This window comes from Phalacrocorax carbo, chromosome Z, assembly GCF_963921805.1.
Source record: "Phalacrocorax carbo chromosome Z, bPhaCar2.1, whole genome shotgun sequence".
Classification (NCBI taxonomy): domain Eukaryota; kingdom Metazoa; phylum Chordata; class Aves; order Suliformes; family Phalacrocoracidae; genus Phalacrocorax; species Phalacrocorax carbo.
The window spans coordinates 55,981,294-56,001,697 of NC_087548.1; the positions used below are offsets into that span (position 1 = coordinate 55,981,294).

Genomic DNA, 20,404 nt, shown 5'->3' on the forward strand with positions numbered 1-20,404 from the left:
TGATCAATGGAGCAGTGTCTGGATGGAGGCCTGTTGCTAGTGGTGTTCCCCAGGGGTCTGTGCTGGGTCCAGTCCTGGTCAACACATTCATCAATGATCTGGACGATGGGATAGAGTATACCCTCAGCAAGTTTGCTGATGATACCAAGCTGGGAGGAACGGCTGATACACCAGAAGGCTCTGCTGCCATCCAATGAGACCTGAACAGGCTGGAGAGCTGGGCTGAGGGCAACCTGATAAAATTCAACAAGAGCAAGTGCAAGGTCCTGCACGTGGGAAGGAACAACCCCAGGCACCAGTACAGGTTGGGAGCTGGACTACTGGAAAGCAGCTCTGTTGAGAAGGACCTGGGAGTGCTGGTGGACAACAAGCTGACCATGAGCCAGCAATGTGCCCTTGTGGCCAAGAAGGCCAACAGTATCCTGGGATGCATTAAAAGGAGTGTGTCCAGCAGGTTGAGAGAGGTTATCCTCCCCCTCTACTCTGCCCTAGTGAGACCACATTTGGAGTATTGTGCCCAGTTTTGGGCCCTCCAGTTTAATAAGGACAGGGAACTGCTTGAGCAGGTCCAGTGGAGAGCCACGAAGATGATCAGGGGACCAGAGCATCTGCCTTATGAGGAAACGCTGAGACACTTGGGGTTCTTCAGCCTGTAGAAGAGAAGATTGAGTTGGGATCTCATCAACACTTATTAATATCTAAAGGGTGGGTGTCAGGATGATGGGACTGGACTCTTTTGAGTGGTGCCCAATGACAGGCCAAGGGTCAATGGGCTCAAGTTGGAACATAGGAAGTTCCACCTCAATAAGAGAAAAATATTCTTTACTGTGAGGGTGACAGAGCAGTGGAACAGGCTGCCCAGAAAGGTTGTTGAATTTCCTTCCCTAGAGACATTCAAAACGCACCTGAACAGAGTACTATGCCCCCTGCTCTGGGTGTGCCTGCTCAAGCACGGGGGTTGGACAAGATGATCTCTAGAGGTCCCTTCCAACCCCTACCAGTCAGTGATTTTTTGATTCTGTGAAAGCACATTCTTAAAACATCACATAATAAAATTACTTGTGTTACTTTCCATTGTCAAGCTGGTCTCTCCATTTGAGCGCTGTAATGAGCTTTTTCAGGAACTTCGAATTTTCAGCTGGAAAGTTATGCAGATGAGTCTGTTATGAGTTAATTAAGCTGAAGTTCAGATAACAATGAAGAGCTTTTCATTACAAATATATTCTTCCATCAAAACCAGTTCAACTGTGCATCCTTCAATATCATGGCGGCTGACTGCTTTGCAACACATAGCCACACATCTGTGCTTGTGCTTATCTGTCTGCTATAGATCCCGCAGCAGTGAAACCATAGCACCATTGTTTTTTGAACAGGCTGTCACAGCTGAAGTCCAACTTACTTCTGCCATGACACTGCACTGGAAAACTAGAGGCCATGCCCTATAAAGCAGTGACAGCACCACTGCCTGTCCCATTGGCTTCTTCTCATAAATTTGTGGCTACAGCCACAATCTTGGAAGACAGGCATGTTGGGTTCAGGCATACACTCTGCACTCATCAAATGACTAAATATAACCATACTGATACACATAAAGGTCAGTGTAGGTATGGGCCAGACTGAGCTTGTTAAAACCCAGAGGCCACTGACAGTGCATGCACAGTGTTGAGAAAATGTCTAACAATTAGCTGCTGTTTGGAACCAGAAGTCAATGACATGTCAGGAATGAGAGCTAAAGGAGAAGTAGTTCTGCTTCTGGTAGTGGGCTAAGGTGATGGTGGACAGGGAGGAGAAAGCTCTCTCTTCACAGCTTCTGTTCCCCAATATCCCTCCAGGGCCCAGAATATGCTGTGAAACAGATAATCTTCCATAGGCAATATGGGAAGTCCTATGTAATCCAACAGACCAGAAAGGGAGAAAACCCCCTGGACAGGCAATTCTGCCTCATTTAACAAACTGGCATGAGCTCATGACCACAGAATCAGGCAAAAGACAGTCAGGTCTCCAAGTTGCTGATTACATGTGTTGTGCTCTCAATCCCTGAACAAAGGCTGCAAGAATAGGCCAGCTTCTCCAAGAACAAGACAAATTATGCCAGCTCTCCTTTTTCCTCTCACTGCCCCAGCCTATGCTTCTTGGTTTGTTTTTGAGGGCATGGGAGTAGATTCGAATGAGAGAAAAAAACCCAGCGAACCCTGCTCTGCCCAATGCAACTTATTTCCTTTTTCTTTAAAGAGCAGTTATTGCCAGTTTTAATACATGTCTTAATAAAGACTGACTCATCAGCTGGCTCCATTATAGAAGCTTTGTAGTTAAAGAGAAAGGGAATGGGGACCTTGTTAAAATGAAAGCTGTAGTGAGTGTTCTGCATTTCAAGCCAGTTACCTTCCTCTATTTGGCTCTCTAATTAAAAGGTTAACAAACATGAACAATGAGCATTTGCCAGAACATAAGTAACCTCAGGTCCCTCTGCTTGAACCCTGAACTGAATTTAACTACTCAGAGAGACTGCCAGTGACATAATCATGGCAAGCCTCTTTGATTCCCTGGTACAAACTTGCACATAGGAGAACAATCCCTGTTATCCACCATTCTCCATAATTTTCATTCTATCTCCAAGCCTACTATTCTCACAAAATCAATACAGTCAAGGAAGCGTTCCTTCTTGCTCATATCCAATGCCCTGCACAACAGTACTCTGCAGTTACCATGTACACACACTGATGGGAGGCACAGAGAGGTCACCTTCTCAGCAAGGCTAGCAGTTTAGCAAAGCCAGCCTGGTGGGATTTTTGTGTGGCAATGAACACAACTAACAGATGAGGAGGGAGAGGAAATCCCCTCTCAGCACCGAATGGCTCTTCAAATGGTGCCGTGGGTTTCCAGGAGGAGAGACCTGCTGGAATTGAAGTTGTGAGGACACTTTATCAGCTGTGGTCCATGGTGTAGTACACCCAGCAGCAGTACAGGGTACCCTGTGCAAACACTAGGCAAACAAGGTCCTGCACTTACTTCTAGAAGCTCCAAAGCATGCCCCACACACAATGGAGCCCATTTTCTCCCTATCCTAGGTCAGGATGCACATTTCTGCCAAAGCTCACCATGCTTTCTCATCAAAGCCAAGGCCAGGCCTTTCTCAGTGAGACCTGCACAAGCATTGCCCCAGAATAAATTGCTACAATTCCAGTGTGAATCCAGTTTGTCACAAAATTACCATGTCACCATGAGCAGAGACAAAACCAAAGCTCACTGGATGAAAGTGTCTGATAGCATTAACTCCTACACGTATGTTCCACTGGCTGTTCAAACCAGCTCTTTCAGCAGCACCATGTGAATGTTAGCCCTATAATCCAGACCCTGTGTGTAAATTCACAGGGTATCATTTGTCCTTGTTCTCACTGTTGGACCCAAGAAGCACCTGGGTTTAGATTACGCCACGTACTAGAATCTAGGCACGTGGCTGCACAGAAGAAGTTGCAGCAGTCCAAAGAAGGGTAACAGGTTTATTCATGGCCAACAGGAGTGCTAAGCCCTTGAAGAAGATTTATTCTTTTATTTCCTGCAGTCCATCATTGTCCTGATAAGAGGTCACCAGGAAGAATAGGCCCCAGCATTTCTATGAAACACAGACAGCAGCTCTGGCAGTACCAAACATGTGCAGGTGGCAAACATGTGAAGGCATGCTGCTCAGCTGCAGGTAGTACAATAATACAGAAAGAAGCCATGCTATGCATCCAGCCCAAGTAGACAGAAGTTACCTCTCCCACAATTTGGAGTCCATGAATAAATCTGGTGCTGGGTACCATCCACAGCTTTGTCCCTGCTGCAGATATCTACCCAGAGATATCTACCTAGGAGCGCAATTTGACTCCACATATCTTCAGGGGTTAAGAGCTCTCATTGGATCCTTTCTCTTCCTGAATATCATGAGAGGATGAGTTTTACTTTCCAGGTTATCCTGCACTGAATATATTTGCTTTTGTTCTGTTCCCTGAGCTTTAAGTGAGAGAAGAAAATAGATGAAGAGACAAATAACAATGCTCAGCCAATGTCAGTTTCCGTTAAAAATAGCATTCTTTAGCATGGACCACGTTATGTCTGTCATGTCCTTAATATAAGGGATAATTCTGTTACCAAAGACTGTGCAGGATGGTCATTTTCAGCTGGAGTTTGGTCACCTCATTTGCAAACTCTACCTAGACAACTTATTTGCCTTCCTGATGCCTCTGATGCTTTATCAGAGAATTTCCACGTGCATTAAAATTATAACTAATGCACAAGGATCAATGTGTTTTATGTATTCACTTCAAACTGATACCGGCTTCAAAAGAACATATGACCTCCTCTAATTGGAACAACATAGATAAGTTTTTAAATACTTGGACTCCTTTATGAATAAGATAGTCTAGAACTTGCTACATGTGATTAGTTAGAAGGGCATCTGGAGACACTGTACACTTGAGTAGAATAAATAAGGGAAATGTACTAGAATAAGCTAGTTCAGTATCAGTAAGAATTGTGTAACCAAGCCAAAATGAACTGTGCATTTCCAAAGACTGAGTTCAACCAGCGGACATGGTGAGGAAGACTATTGATGACCACCAGAGGACCCTGGAAGACCACCAGTGAACATGAACGTGCCTGTGTTAAGCACTTTTACATATATTAATCAGTTCCAATAATAGTATGACTATTATAACCATTTCCTATAAATCTAATATTGTATTTTGATTGCATATAAACCCTGTAGTAGAGCTACTCAGTGCACACGCTGGGTAGAGCGATGCCCTGCGCACATGGTGCTGCAATAAAGAATGCCTGCTTTCTAAAGCTACAAACTGAGTTTTAGGGGGTTCTTTTATTTGGTGACTTATGGTATCAAAAGCAAATATGAACCATGCTGTCACCGCATTTGCTGACTTTGGCCTTATTTTGAATTTGAAGCTTATTTTAAATCTTTCATAAATTAGACCATTACCTTTTTTCTTACCATGAAATGCACAACTTTTCATCAAATCACTCTTGCATTCCCTACTGCCAACCAATCCTGTTGTATTGTAAAATGTCTTTCACCCAAAAGCTACTGAAACTAATGCTTGACACTTAATCCCAGCCATAATTTCCAGCTAACCAACAAGGCAAAAAATAAATTACTTTATCAACTCCAGTCTCTTTACATCTGCTTTATTCCCAACTGTAATACAACCAGTTATAATTGAGTTGCAGTTTAATCAACTAAGTGGGCCACCCCGTGAGGAAAAAGGGGAAAAAAAAGAAAAAGAGAAATATGAAGAGGGAATCTAGGTCACTCTGTTCTTAAGACAACAAAATAGATAATTGCTTCACTCCAAAGCACCCATGCTAAACTTGGGGTATGTTTGAGATCTTATGTATTAATACCATCTCTGGGTTAGCCAGCCCCTCCCTAATAACATGCCACAAATGCCTCTTCCATGCACATCCAGCAGTGGAGATGGTAGATCTGACCCATCCTTTTCAGATTATGCAGAAACAAGAAATACTCCAACCGATGAGATTTTGAGGGGATTTTTGTGAGCTTTCAGGGAGGAGAGGAAGAAAAACCCGGTGATTATTTTACTTGCATCTGCAAGAAATTGGTAGAAATGCTGGTCTTCAGCTGCTGTAGACTGACAGGTCTCTGTCAAAAAGGACATTTCAGAATAGCTGAAATTTGTAAATTACATTATGCTGTGTCAGAGCAGTGCATATGAGGGCTCAGGCTCTGTGACCAGAAAAGGGAGCACCTTGGCATGGTGTTCAGATGGATGTGAATTGCACTAGGATCTCTGCCTGGCAGAATGCCTGCTAGCAATACAACAAGATGCACAGTCAGTAGAAAGGGATGGCAAGTTCCTCATCCCTTCCAGAAGTCAACCTCTTGCTATGGCAGTGATCTGGTGTCCTACCATCTGCCTGTGTGCCCTTGTTGAAGGTTTCCTTTGGGTAGGCACCTCTGAATAGTTTCTCCTTCTCCTTAATTTTTTTTGTTGGCTTGTATTGTTTAGGTTTTTAAACAAAATTTCTTTCATTTAATGAAAAATTAAATCTGAAAGAAACTGCAAAGAGAAGTTGGTTCATTTACAAAGGAAAAAACATTTTACACTGTAAGAGCCTCACATTGATTCAGGGAAGAGTGGCATGCACATGCTTAACTCCAGTGTAAAATAAATGGCTGTCACACATTAAAAATACATCCATTTGGATATGATGTCTTAGTCTCCTGCAGTCTTTCAGGTTTGTGATGAGTCTTTCTCTTGTTGCTTGCTGAGAAAATACAAACTGCGTGTTTAAAAGCTTTTCATTTAAAAAGCCCCATGTTTTAGCAAAACCTTTACAAAGTCCTCTTGCAAATTAAAATTGTAATTAACACATGAATTTTTGAGGTATTTAATGGACATTTACACTTAGGACAGGCACTGGAACAGAGACCAAGCAGCCCCGCACAGTTGCTCCCCTTTCAGGGGGCATACAGAGAGTCTCACACTGCATGCAATAACATGGTGGGAGGGAAGCAGAATGAACAAGAAAGTTTCACTGCCAATATCAAGTCAAGGACAAACTTTAAAGTCCATTAAGCACACAAGTTCAGCTCTGCAAAGCACCATGAAGCAGAAGGAGTGACAGAAGGAAAAAAGAATACTGTTGCCTTCCTATGAAGAGGAGGGCAGTGTTCCTGTGCCCATGAGTCATACCTGACTCTGTTCTGCTCTTGGGGTTATGAAGCCACATATACTGCTTCCTATGCAAGGGGACTAGGAGAGACACCATCTAACCCAGGGAGAAAGTGACCTTCCAAAGCACAACCAGGGTTCTCCAACAGATAAGACAACTGTCTCCCACTTGATTACCTTAAACAACATGTTCAAACTTCTTTTTCTCTGGTGAACTTTGCCTGTGCTATGCAGCAAAGAAGTAAGAGATGGATCCAGGGACACAGAGACATGGCAGTTCAGCTATCTGCCAACCTAAGCATTGACCCACATTCCTTTGCCAACCCCTTTCTTTTAATTGTTGTCTGTCTTCCCCTTCATTGCTCCCATTCTCTCAGGAGATAAGAGTTAATCAAAACAGCTCCATCATTCCAGACTTGGATTTCTTTCTTTCCTTATTTTCCACAGAAGATAATTCACAGCCATACAAATCCCAAATTTCTGTTGACATTGCATGTTTGGCATTCCTTCAAGGTCAGTATCACTGCAAATAAGCCACAAGACACAAATCATGCTGTAAAAGCATAAGTAGCTGCTAAGCAGCTTCATTCTTGTAGGTAATGACAAATTCAAATTGTAAGAAGATGCACACCAAAGTCAGCAGATTATTGTTTGTATTAATCCATTTCTGAAGTGGCAGCATCCACCCAATTTGAAGTCAGTGCATTTAAAACTGCGGGGGGAGAGGCGATCAATTCTCAAATTGCACATTGATTTGTCCCTAGTAGAAAAAAACCATTTGTTTAAAGTCTTTTGTTTCTAATGTGTACTGTTATTTGTACCAGAGAAGATCACCAGTAACCTTTGCCATGTCTGCAATTGTACCTGTAACCCTTTAGCAAAACACATGATCATCTGCTCAATGACCTAGGGAAATTCTCAGTCTTCTCAGCAAAGCTCTACATCCTTTGAGACATGTACTCCAGCCACTAAAGCCAACCTGCCAGAAACAGAATTTACTATATCCAAGCTCTCACAATCAAGCTGTAGGTGAAAAAATAAGCCAGCAACCAGAGTTCTCAAAGCCATAAGTTAGCAAGTCTTTAAGGTTCTGTGTAGCCTTGAGCAAGCACTTGATTTCATCATATGGAACGAGCATACAAAGGTAATGCAGAGTTGCAACCTCCCAAAGACAAGCATCCAAGGATAAGGCAGAGTGCTCTCTGCCCCACCACTGAAAAAGAAGAGTTAGAATTTGGAAGAGCCTCAGCAATACTGTGTCTGCAGCAGTTGGAAGTGGGAGTAGAAATTCTGCAGCTTTGAGGGACTAATGTCCCATAGTTACTACTTTATGAGCTATATCCCCTCTCCGAGGGCCTGAAAAACTGTGGGTTCCCATCCTAGAGCACACTAGAACCTCTATCTGTCTCTGAGTCTTGGCACCACCCTCTATTCCCTGTCTTTCCTCTCCGAGAACTATGACATAACATTCGAAGGCAGGACCATGATGCTCAACCAGAAGGGCATGCATTTGCCTGTAGCCCTCTGACATGAGGTAAGCCAGTGGCAACACACTAGAGATCTGTCCCTCTCTTTCTGCCAGCCTTTCCTACTTACTGCCATTCCTCTTCCAGGTCTCCTTAACCATTTGGTGGGCTTCAAAAACTGCTGGAGAATTTCTAATCTCTATGCAGCTGCCACTGATTTCAGACTGCAATTTCCCATGCAAACAACTTGCTGGTAGAACGGATTGGTGTTGGGGGTGCACCAGAATGAAAGAGATATTCCTATCCTCTGTAAAGGCAGGGTGCCCGTCTTCTCTTAAGAATGGAGAACCTTTGCAGAGATTACTTAGGCCTTTTGGAGCCCTGTATATATGCAGTACTAAAAAAACCACAAATAGTCCATATATTCTCAACTTAACTCAGCAAGATTTCTGAACCCACGTAGCCCTCGAATTTGACTTCAGTTTTCTAATCAAAGCAAGAAGCCCTCCCATGTACATCAGCATTCATATACACCAGCCTTCTCTAATGGCAGTCCTTTTGCCAGCACATGAACAAGTGAATAGGTCTCCCCAGCTAACAGCTGAACTACAGTCTGAACTTACCTCTCACCAAGAACCAACACAAAGGCAAACCAGTAGCTTATATTTTCAGAGTCCCATTTCACCAGGAAGGTCTGAATAACTGTAATACATCATGCACTAGACTCCTGCCCAGCTCCAAACCCACTGCTGCAGAGTGTTTCCGATGCAACACAGGCCAAAAATTCAGCATTGACAGACTCCATTTGTGCCAAAAGTATGCAGCTGGCTAGAAACCACCACTTCCTCCACCCCCATGAGAACCACCTTCAATTATGAAAGATACAAAAAAAAAGCAATAAAGATTCAGGTGTACAGCGACAGATGTTAAAATTAGAAGTATGAAGAACTTCCTTTAAAGTGGACAGAGAATCAGATAAGCATTTTTTTTCTGCCATGAAGGAATCCTAGAAAAACTCCGTAAGACATCTCCCCTCTCCAAGAGAGAAAACTTCCTTCTTATCCATGTCACTCCACTCCAAGCAGGCTCTTGGCAAGCACATGCTCAGCAGCAGAAATCTTAGTTAAGCTTTTTGTGGCATACCTCTACAATCATCAGGCTGAAGGTTGCTCATTTCCTCCAAGGATACTAAATAAGCACACTCTGCTCTCAATACCTGCTTACAAATATGACAATTAAGATCCCAGCAGACACAAGTGAGAGCATATGTGTGATTCCAACAGCAACAGACCCAACAGAGACAAGGAAACGCAAAAGAAAGGTTTCTCAAGAAAGGCACAGGAAGAAAGGACCTGGCCAGTTTTCCTCCTCCTGGTGTGGATCATGGATGGAATAAATCATCTAACCTTCACTGGAGATGCTTCTTTGGTATCACCTCCACAGTCAATTATCTGCCTCCTTGGAAGATATTTTGCTCCTTGGTTTTAATGAGAATTCCTGAAGAACAAACCAACCCCTACAGGCTGCCATTGGAGCATCTGGCATCAAGTAAATTAACAAGGAATATCCAAGGCTGGTACAGATTAATCAGTCTTGAACAGTTATAGAACCTACGCTTGTTTTGTTTTTCTGGAAGCACTGAGACACCTACATGAGATTTTCCTTTCTATCCTTGTCTTGGCAACAGACATCATGATTGCACTCAATTTAATCAAATTTATTGAAGAAAATATCTTTGCCAGCAGCACACATTAGAAGAAAAGGCCTATAAAACCATTCCTTATGAAAAACAGATCCATCAGATATCAACACTACCTTTTCATCTTCAAAATATCATTAAAATGCATAAACTCAAAACATCAGACAAAGAAAAAAGGATCCAGAAGATAATAATTCACCAACACAACCACACTACAAACTGAGGCTGCAGAAACCACCTTATACTCTTACTCACTAGACTAGCATAGACTAGCATAGACTAGCATAGACTAGCATAGACTAGCATAGACTAGCATAGACTAGCATAGACTAGCATAGACTAGCATAGACTAGCATAGACTAGCATAGACTAGCATAGACTAGCATAGACTAGCATAGACTAGCATAGACTAGCATAGACTAGCATAGACTAGCATAGACTAGCATAGACTAGCATAGACTAGCATAGACTAGCATAGACTAGCATAGACTAGCATAGACTAGCATAGACTAGCATAGACTAGCATAGACTAGCATAGACTAGCATAGACTAGCATAGACTAGCATAGACTAGCATAGACTAGCATAGACTAGCATAGACTAGCATAGACTAGCATAGACTAGCATAGACTAGCATAGACTAGCATAGACTAGCATAGACTAGCATAGACTAGCATAGACTAGCATAGACTAGCATAGACTAGCATAGACTAGCATAGACTAGCTCAGTGGAAGGCACCTACAACAATCATCTAGTCCAACTGCCTGATCACTTTAGGGCTGAGCAAAAGTTAAACCATGCTATTAAGGGCATTGTATTTGGACAATGCCTCTTAAACACAGACAGGCATGGGGCATCAACCACCTCTCTGGAAGCCTGTTGCAGTGTTTGAGCACTCTCCCAGTAAAGGCATATTTCCTAATGTCACGTCTGAACCTCCTCTGATGCAGCTTTGAACCATTCCCATGCATTCTGTCACTGGATCCCAGGGAAAAGAAATCAACACCTCTCTCTCCACTTCCCCTCAGCTGAGAGAGCAATGAGGTCACCCCTCAGCCTCCTTTTCTCCAAACTAGATAAACCCTGTGTCCTCTGCCACTCCTCATAGGTCAAGTCTTCCAGCCTTTTTTAACAGTTTTGTTGCCCTCCTCTGGTTGCATTCAAGTACATCCTTCTTAAATTGTGGGATCCAGAACTGTACACAATATAGACAGAAGTTATCTGAGAACAAAAGTATATGGGCCCCCAACATCTACCACATCCTACTGTGGGCTGGAGACCTCCTGTCTCATCTCAGATTCTCCAGTCTTTGATTTGGAAGCACCTGACTGTGACATGACTTAATGCGTCATGGGTTTCAAGGATTACAGGCAAAAAGAGACCCCAGAAGTAAATACAAGAACTAATTGGCACTACAACTCGCAGTTCTGCACTAGTTTGTCCTTCCCCAGGACTTTGTACATTAACATAAGCAGTGGTGCACAGCCTAGCTGATGCCTGAGGTCCCAGAGCAGAAGAGAGGCTAAGCAGAGAACTGCAAATGAGAGAATCAAGAGACTGAGTTGGAGGAGGAGAAAGCAGAAACCACTATGTGTATTTTACTATCTGTTCCACGCTGGACAGGTCTGCATTGCCTCTAACTGCACTTAATCTCACTGATTTCTCCAGAGAAAAATCAAGGACAATCCCCACAACACAAGCAAGTAAGTGAAGCAAATGCAGCAGCAAAATATGCATTTCATAAGCCACACAGAAGTCTGAATGGAAATAATACCAGTCTTTATCTGGTATTCACACACACTCACATCTCACTAATGTAAGCTTACCACAGGGGCTGCATTTTTCAGAGCTGATGGACAGTGACTTACATTTCGTTACCTTCAGGAGGGTTTAAATCTCTGCCTACCTTCAAGAACAAGGGGATTCCCTCTTGAATGAGTGGTATACCTGAACCAAAGCTGCTGGTAAGGGACACGAAGTAGACAGTCCCCTCTGCTGCATATTCCAGATGGCAATCTAGATGCATTTGTCTTCTGCCTACAGTATTTTAAGAATCCTTATGAACCAAAACAAATCTCCACTGAATCTTAACAGATAAAGAAGCCAACACCAAGCAGCAGTCCTCACTCTGCTCACAGAAAATCATGCTTGTAATATAGCCCAGTGAACATCTATCCAGAAACTCAAATGTACCCTTCCTCCTGATGGGGCTTGCATTGCACAATGAATTCAAGGGGTACTGGCACCATAAAGAAGAAATTTAGACAGTACTGTTCATATGCATCATTATATATTAAATCAGTTACATGATTAATCCACTTGCTGACATTAGCAAAAGTCACTATTTAAGGCAGGCACCCTGACTAGACATTTCTCCCACCTGTATCAATAAAAGGAACATATTAAAGGAGCCCCTCCACAACACCTTTAATACAGAGTTAGAGCTATTGCAGCTGTTCTGTATATCCATATCTTCACAGCCTTCTGGTCTGCACAAAGCTAGTTTCTGCTGTAAGAAATCTCTTCTCTTCAACCCATCATGATCCCAGCTCAGACAATTCCTCCTCACCTTCCCATGGGCTTTCCCCTTCTCTTTTTCCATAAGAAAATGCCTAAGACCCTTGACCCTCAAGTCTCCCAGTAATAGGATGACAGCCAGCAGAGCTTCTACTTTAGTGTCTCTTCTACTTCAGTCCAGTTTCCTATTCATCCAAGCCACCAGTGACAGAGGAAGCGACTGTAGTATGACATGGGGATCAAGTATTAATGCACCACTTGCTTTCATGCAAACCTATGAAGAAATAATCAATGCCCAGTGAAAAACACTATGGCTAAACTCCTCCAGGGACCATTTCAGGCCCTCCACTTCCAGGTTTTCCTAGGAAGTCATACATCTTGGTCATGACAACAGTGTTCCAGAGCTCTGATCTGGCTCAGCAAAGAGCAATTCTAATGTAAAATGCAATAATGAAATAACTCTGGTTGTCTTCAGTTAGTGAACTGTCAAAAGAACAGCAAAGTGACCAATCACCATGGCTACACACCTATGTCAATGTCTGCTGGTGTGGCAGGGTCAGAAGTACAAAATATCCATTTGCTGTCTGTTATCTCTGTGGAAGAAGCAGCAATTTTAAGCCTCTAGGTTTCCTCTTACTATTTGCTTCTTGTCATCCTACACAGCTAATCAGTATCATGACTGCATTTCATATCTGTGGCATCTGTCACTGTCAAATAATAAATGGACTGACTTTCACACAGGGTGCTGAAAGGTCTGAGGAGCACAAAAAAGCCACACAAGTAAATTGGTCAGAAAAGGTAATATTTTGTACTGCTTTTCCTGGACTACAGTCTCCATTGCTAATGAAAGGGTCAAGGATTTTATCCTGAAGAGACCAGGGATTTGCAAAAGACACTTTTCAAGCTTGTCAGCCACCAGGCAAAGACTCTGCTGCCAACACTAGCAGCAAAATCCCAGTGCTGGCAGCAGAGCAGAGGATGGCCTTCCACTGCCCAGAACCAGTGGGCTTCTGCAGACCCCCTTTAACAAAAAGTCAGGGAAAGAACTTCAGCAATACAATAACCTGCCAAATTGATTTCACAAGACCTATATCCCCCAGTCACACAGACTTCCAAAGCAACTCAGCATTAACTGCATTTCCTTGCTTGCGAACTTAGCTCACATACCTTTCAAAACACCTTCCTGCCACCTTCTCCTCTGAATGGCAAAACTCCAAGGAAAAAAATCTGATTGTCCTATGCTATTAGAGACAAAGAAGATGTTTTCACAGATTGATTCAAAAGCAATGAGAAAACTCCACAGGAGCATTCTGCTATGGCTACTGTTTATTGTTAATGAAGCAGAGTGTGAGACCTCCTCTTCCTCGAGAAGGTGAGTAAGGAGCTGGGACAGCAATCGTATTTTCCTTCCAGTACCTCCTCTGGTCCAGTGATCTGGTCCAGATCACTCCAGTATGATGAATCCTGGTCCCAATGTCCACATATGCTTCAGAGTCCTGCGCAGCACTGTCCAGCAGGAAAAGGGCAAAAGTATCCCACCTGCAAACATTTCTCAGATCCAGGCTTTTAGCTACCATAAGCTCTGCCCAAAGCCCCATTTTGGTGCTGGATACTGGGAAGAGAAAACACATGCCCGCAATGCTCAAAGAAACCCAATTGGTGACGGCCTTTGTTAGGTATCCCCAGATGAGATAGTGAAAGGGTTAAGCTATCATAGCTGTAGGTGATCTGCAAGCAATATATCTAGCAAGTCTGATTCTCTGCAAATTGGAAGGGACCTTACTGACAAAACTGCAATTTTTTTTCTTTCTTCCAGGAGCACCAAAAGAGACTTTGAGGATAAGAACTTTTGCACCATTCAAAAAATCCCAAGCAGACAACAAAATTAATTTGCAGGTGTTCTAAGAAAAGACATACTAAACTAGAATCAAAAAGCCATGAAATCTACAGAAAAATCTCACTGAAATTGGGGATAATAAAAAAGTTCACAGGCAGATCACACCAAAGCAAGCCTGTCACCCACCAGAGATTTGGTGCATTGCTCAGTTTGGGCTATTCCCTCTGGGAGTCAGAGCTGGCAAACAAAAGGGGTTTTGGCCCCATAATTAAGCGAACAGAATTCATGATTGCTTCAGCTTGGCTTTAACTAAAGTGAGAAACAAGTGTCCAAAACGACCTTTACTTTCCATGTTATATTTGCCCCGGGAGATCTCATTTTCCCTCTTTCAAACTATTTCTAATTTAAAAATAGGTCTCTGCTTAAGGAATTAATATTTCCTGGATTTTACAACTCTGCAGAGACTTCTCCTTTATTGAGTAAGTAGGCAGGCTCCAGACACATTTTGCTAATATACTGTCATCTGGCAGAAGAGCTGGTGCCCTGGGCAACATCTTGACAGACATCAGAAACTCAGGCATCACCAAAAGATGCTTTTTGAATTTGCCTTCTCAGCAGCTCCTATTATAATGCAAATCCTGACTCTGGCATGCAACATTATGTTAGAATTAATGTCTGCCCAGAGTAAATGTTCTTAAGCACAGGCAGACACTGCTTCCAACTGAGGTTAGTCACTAAGCTGCAAGAAAAGGCATGCATCTTAGCTGTTACTCCTTTGCTGCAACCCTCCTCCCCTTGCCTTTAACTGCAGTCTCTAAGCAGTTATTTCCCTTCAGTGGATTCAGATATCTCCAGCTGCAGTGGCTAAGTCTCTAGTTTTCAGGTACACTTGTTCATTTCTGTGCAAGAAACCTTATTCACACCATATCAAGCAGTGCAAAATCTGCTCTTCTCAAACTATTTCTCCTTCAAAACAGGCACTGAAGAGTAACGAAACGTAACACTGCTACCATACAAACCACTCTGTGCTCACATAGGTATCTTCTTATCTTGCTATTTTGTGCAATCAAATTAGACTCTTTCTTCTCCAGTTTGATCTTCCCATTCAAAACAGCTCAATTAAAACTGGGGGTGCTTGCTCTATTCTTAACTGTGAGAAGTTGCTCCACTGGTGAAAATACCCAAAACCACCAGTTCCTTTGTTTCAAAGACAGAAATCATGTTTTCATGCTATGGGAGAGAGTCCTGCGGTAAATGTTGAAACTGCATATAATATCAATAACACCATGCACGAAACGTTCCCACAGTCCCATGACTCTACAGTTTCTCCAAAGGAAAATAGATGGAAAATGCACACATGAGATGCAGTACAAAAGGCAATGATCAGAACCACCTCATTGACTTCCTCTGAGGCCAACTATTCCAGTCCCCAACAGCAACCAGCTTTCATCATAGTCTCAGTAACAGCTTTGTTTTGACTGAACATCAGGCCAAGCAGCCCAGAAAAGCAGCATAACTGTAGCAGGTCGACGGAATCTCATTCCCAAATACTTCTGCATTGTTTTCAATTTCTCATCCCCACCCCACTGCCTTTTCTATTTCCCACCATTAGGTTAAAACAATTCAGCACACATGGAAGGAAATATATTGAAACTGTATAAAAGGTTGGCCTCAAATGCAGGTAGGGTGATGGTGGGGATACTTCATTACTGTTCCCCTGCTTATTATGGCAATATTCGTATCAAAAACAAGTCTCCAAATACCAGGTACAAAAATTTCTGCATTTGCCATTTTTTGATCAAAGTCTGGTCGACGTTTGGGGCAGGATGAAAAAGGGGCTCACACACACCCACAAAATGCTACTCTTTCTTGGGTTTACTCAGGCTAAACCTACCTGCAGCCTTTGTAATATCTGCCTCACTGGCATGGCATGCCATGAAGCAAAGCAAGACCTGTGCACTGTACAACAGGACATGCAGCCAGCTGGTCAGGTGCCAGATTAGGCATGACCCAAGGTCTGCACACCTCGTGTGGGAGGTCTCTCTCCTGACATGGGGGTTTGGTCTCTGCTTGTTGCTGCCCTCTCCTGCTCAGATTCTTCAAACATTTGGCTCTAGGATCATGAATCAATAGCATGAGGTCAGGCATGTCCTTCTGGGTCCCCAAACAGCTCTTCTAGCTGCAGACCCTACCAGAGGCTCATAGCAGTCCATCCTCTCTCTTGCCAAACGCAGAGAGGACAGAGAGGGAGAGATGCAAGGCCCCTCGTGTGCTGAGTACACTTACCTCCTAAAGCTTGTTTCATAACAAAATCCATGGTGACAGCTACGGGATGTTGCCCACCTTCACACCTCACATGCACAGAGACCAGGAATTCTTGGAGGGCAGCCTGCAAAAAAAGGCACAATAAAAAGAGGAATGGTGGCTCTAGGAAGAGCAAAGGCTGATGCCTGGTCTTTCTCAGCTCTCTCCCCACAGCCTTCCTTCCCTTGTCTAAGTGCAGGCAAGTTTCCAACCCCCCCATCCCTACAGACCCTGGTTTTGCAGGACAAGTCAGCCCCTGGCACCTAGGGAACAGAGCTGCATGCTGAGGGTGGGGAACGGGGCAAGGGGGAGGAGAAGGATGGAGGACACGGGCAGGTGCAGGTGGCCAGGAGGAGCAGTGCGGTGCTCCTCTCAGCTTGTGTCCTGCAGGCGGGCAGGAAGGCCTTAAACCTTTGAACTTTTCCGTTTCCCCGCCTGCTTCTCGCCCTCTCCGTTTTCGGAGGGCTAGCTCCCGAGTGGCAGCTCCGCCGGGGACCGCCACGGGGGCATTTGAAGGTGAAGTGCTCCGCAAGTGCCTGGGGAAGCTGGGCGACTCGGGTGCGGATGCAGATGCAGCCCGGGCGGCGGAGCGGCAGAGCACGGATGCGGGGCAGGCTCCCCCTCGGAAACCTCACCCGGAAAGCCGCCAGCGCAATGCCAGCGAGGGCTGCACCGCCTCAGGAAGAGCCGGGACGACTCAAGGTTGAGACCGGCCGGCCCCAGGTGCAGCACAGCAGCCCCGCCGCGCAGGCTACTGCCTCCCTCTGCTGGCCCCGGCCGCGGAAAGCGGCGCGCTCGGCTCCGGGGCAGGCTGCCTCCCCCCGCCCGGCACCGGCTGCGGTACCGGGTCACAGCCGCGCCGTGGGGCGGCGCGGCCCGCCAGCACCTGGGAGGAGAGGACTAGGGCTTCCCCACCCCGCCTCTCCTCGCTGCCCTTCCGTACGCCGGCCGGCACGGCCCGCCCGCCCCGGTACCTGGCTCGGCGCTGAGACGAGATGCGCTGGGCCGTGCCGGGTCGGCGGCAGGTGCGTGAGGCGGCTCCTCTCCGCCCCTAGAGGCTCCGGCCGGCGCCCTTGTGCCTGAGGGCTGCCGGGGAAGTTGCGGGATTGGGGAAGAGAGAATGAGTCCAGAGCTTCTCCTTACTTTTCCCCCGCGCCCCTCTTTTTATCACAGGATTTCCGGACCATCCCACCGACACGGTCCCTCCTTCCTCCTCCCCTCGTTGCGGGAGCTGGGCTCTCTCCCTCCCCCTGCCTCCGGCTCCCCCCGCCCCTTCCCTGCACCGCCCTCGCCCCTCCATGCTTGCCGCGGAGGAGGCCCCCAGCCATCCCCAAACCCTCGGAAGGTGTGCGTGTATTTGCATGCATGTCCCCCACCCTGTCCCCGGCTCTCTGCACCAGCCAGGTGTCCTTGCGCTTTGCTGTGGGGGAAGGAGGGGAGGTTGTCAGCCCGCTGTTGCATTTCGCGATTGCATGTCCACGGGACTCAGTGTGTGTGCGCGCGCCAGGAGAAATCTCTGCAAATACGGCTTCCTGCAAAAAGGGGAGGGTGGGAGAGCGATCCGCGTCCTCTGTTCTGGGTCCTTCCCGGAGATTCCCTATCATCCCCTAGGTCGTGGAAGGAGTTGGAGAGGTAAGGAAGAAGATAGGGAGAGAGCAGAACCTTCTCCTCTTTCCTCTTTCGCCTCGGATTTTACTGTGGCTGGAGAAGGATCGCCGGCTGCTCGGCTCAGTTCTCTGCTATCCAGCAGTGTTTGCAGCCCAGGACACGGCCTGGGGGGGAAGGGGGGAGGCGTGTCGGAGGAACTCCCCTCCCAGCGATTGCCGGCTGAAGGGCGCGGGTGCCGCGATCCGTTTTCCAGCCCGGGTTCGCCACGGCATCTGAAGGTGAGGAGGATGGAGCTGCGTGCGGTGCGAGCGCTACGCAGCAAAGCAGAGCAATACACGCTCACGGCACTGGCAACCCACCTATAGGGATGCCGGCAGCCGGCTTAGGGCTGGGTGGGGAGGGGACAGCTCTGCTGATGATCCGCCCTCCTATCGCCAGCAGGAGAGGTGGGACAGCAGACCCTAAAGCAACTGATATGGGCCTCAAGGGGGCAGTTGGGCAATGCCCTTAAAAACATGTTTTAACTTTCGGTCAGCCTGAAGTGGTCAGGCAGTTGGACTAGATGATCATCGTAGGTCCCTTTCACTGAACTATTCTATTCTATTCTATTCAAAGAGCTTCCAGAAAGACACTTTTCCAACAGACACTGTCATCACCTTAGGAAACTCCGCTGGGTAGGGGTGCCCTGCACTTTTACTAACAAATCTCAGAAAGGAAAAACTAATACCAGGAGGGGGTGGGTGTGAGAGACTGAAAGAGTTAATATCTCAAGCGTTGTTGTAAATTGGGATGTAGCAAACTGCAGGAGGAAAACTGATGGACATAGGACATGGGGGCACATTGGAGGATGTGCAGTCCCAGGTTCTCACCTGGCTATGCATCACATAGCAACTTGCAGAGGTCATACAAACTTTATTTGAGGAAGGTGCTTATGAGTGCCTGAAAAACGCCTCACGACCACCCTTTACAATGGCACCTGAGTAGAAGATAATGAAACTTCTGGAACAAGAAGCTCACAAGAGGCATAACTGAAGGTGGGGCTTAGACTATAAAAGATACTACAACAAAGAGACTGGTGCGCCCTTACCACCAGAGGATCATCGCGTCTGTCATCATCAGTGCTGGATCCAAGTGTGGTGATATCTCCATATCTTTCTCTCTCTCTCTCCTGGCTTCTCTCTTCCTCTTCCCCCTCCCCTTTTTTTTTCCTTTTCTTCTTTTGCAAATGCGCTTAATAAGAACTCCCACTGTCAATGCTTTTCCATGTTTTCATGTTCAAGTTACTTCTGTGTTGAAATGAAATATTTAATTGATCGTTCGGTGTCGTTTCACCTCCGTTTAGTCTGAGGGGATCACTAGAGCCTTGGTCGCTCTCCCTCTTCCTCTTAGGTTGGGACACGACGTATTTTATTGGCATCACAGACAGGATCTCCTTGTTGGTACTAAAGCAATCATTAAAATCAAGCCTTTACTACAGCACCCTCTCTGAAAGGAGTCATAAATAAGGGGAGACAGTCCTCAGAGGACTAACAAGGGATCTGGTCCCTATCATTGTGTGTCCATTATGGCCTGTCTGGGAGGTCTGATTAGATATTGTACCCCTCTCCTGGAGAAATTAGAGGTCTATAAAGCTCAACCCTCTCCCCCTGCTACGACCTGGGCCTGTAATAATTGGCATGATCCACAAGCTGTAACAGGCAGAATTTCCACCTCAGCTAAAGAATGAAGGCTGATGCTTGGAAAGGCAAAGCAATGGTCTATGGGGTTTTAGGAGCCACCTTGTTGGCAACACAACAGGATAAATATGATACTCAAACAAACAGAAAAGAAGACAATGAAGTCCCTTCTGGATTTAGTGAAGACTTTACAGGAACAGCTAGGAAATGAGACATCAAGTCTCCCTGATCAGCTTGCCACTGAGCAAGCAACTAATGAGAGACTACATACCACTTTAGCAGGAACCTTAGAGTGGGTGCAACTAGAGGAAACCCGTTCCCAGACTGGTATAGAAAATAAGAATATAAACTTTGATGGGGGAAAAGAGTTGGAATTGTTATACCCCCTTAAAAACTTAGAGCATGTAAAAGAAACATATTTTCCAAAAAAGGAAGAAGCCAGAATGCACTCTCTAATTAAGACAAAAAATATAGATGAGGCTCCAGGATGAGCTCAGCAAGTTATCACCTGTACGGTTCCCAATTCTCCTACTGATTTGGCTAAAATCCAAGAAAAATATTCCCAGGGACCATGAAAGAGAGAAGCTGAATGTGCACGGAGGTGTCCC

General features: G+C 45.4%; 1 protein-coding gene across 5 annotated transcripts in view; it reads right to left on the reverse strand.

Moving 5' to 3' along the window:
* The window catches only part of CPLX1 (complexin 1), a 116,155-nt gene extending 97,798 nt beyond the window's left edge, over positions 1-18,357 (reverse strand). Inside the window, exons 1-3 of one of the 5 annotated variants that reach the window (XM_064438058.1) lie at positions 18,175-18,357; positions 17,487-17,598; positions 16,495-16,597 (exon numbers count right to left, since the gene is read on the reverse strand). In XM_064438058.1, coding sequence (XP_064294128.1) covers positions 16,495-16,525 — 31 coding nt within the window. In that variant the 5' untranslated portion in view covers positions 16,526-16,597; positions 17,487-17,598; positions 18,175-18,357. Of the gene's footprint in view, positions 1-16,494; positions 16,598-17,147; positions 17,168-17,486; positions 17,722-18,174 lie in introns of those variants that run through there. The other 4 variants (XM_064438061.1, XM_064438057.1, XM_064438059.1 and 1 more) reach the window with 4 other exon arrangements.
* Between the last annotated feature and the right edge of the window lie 2,047 nt (positions 18,358-20,404).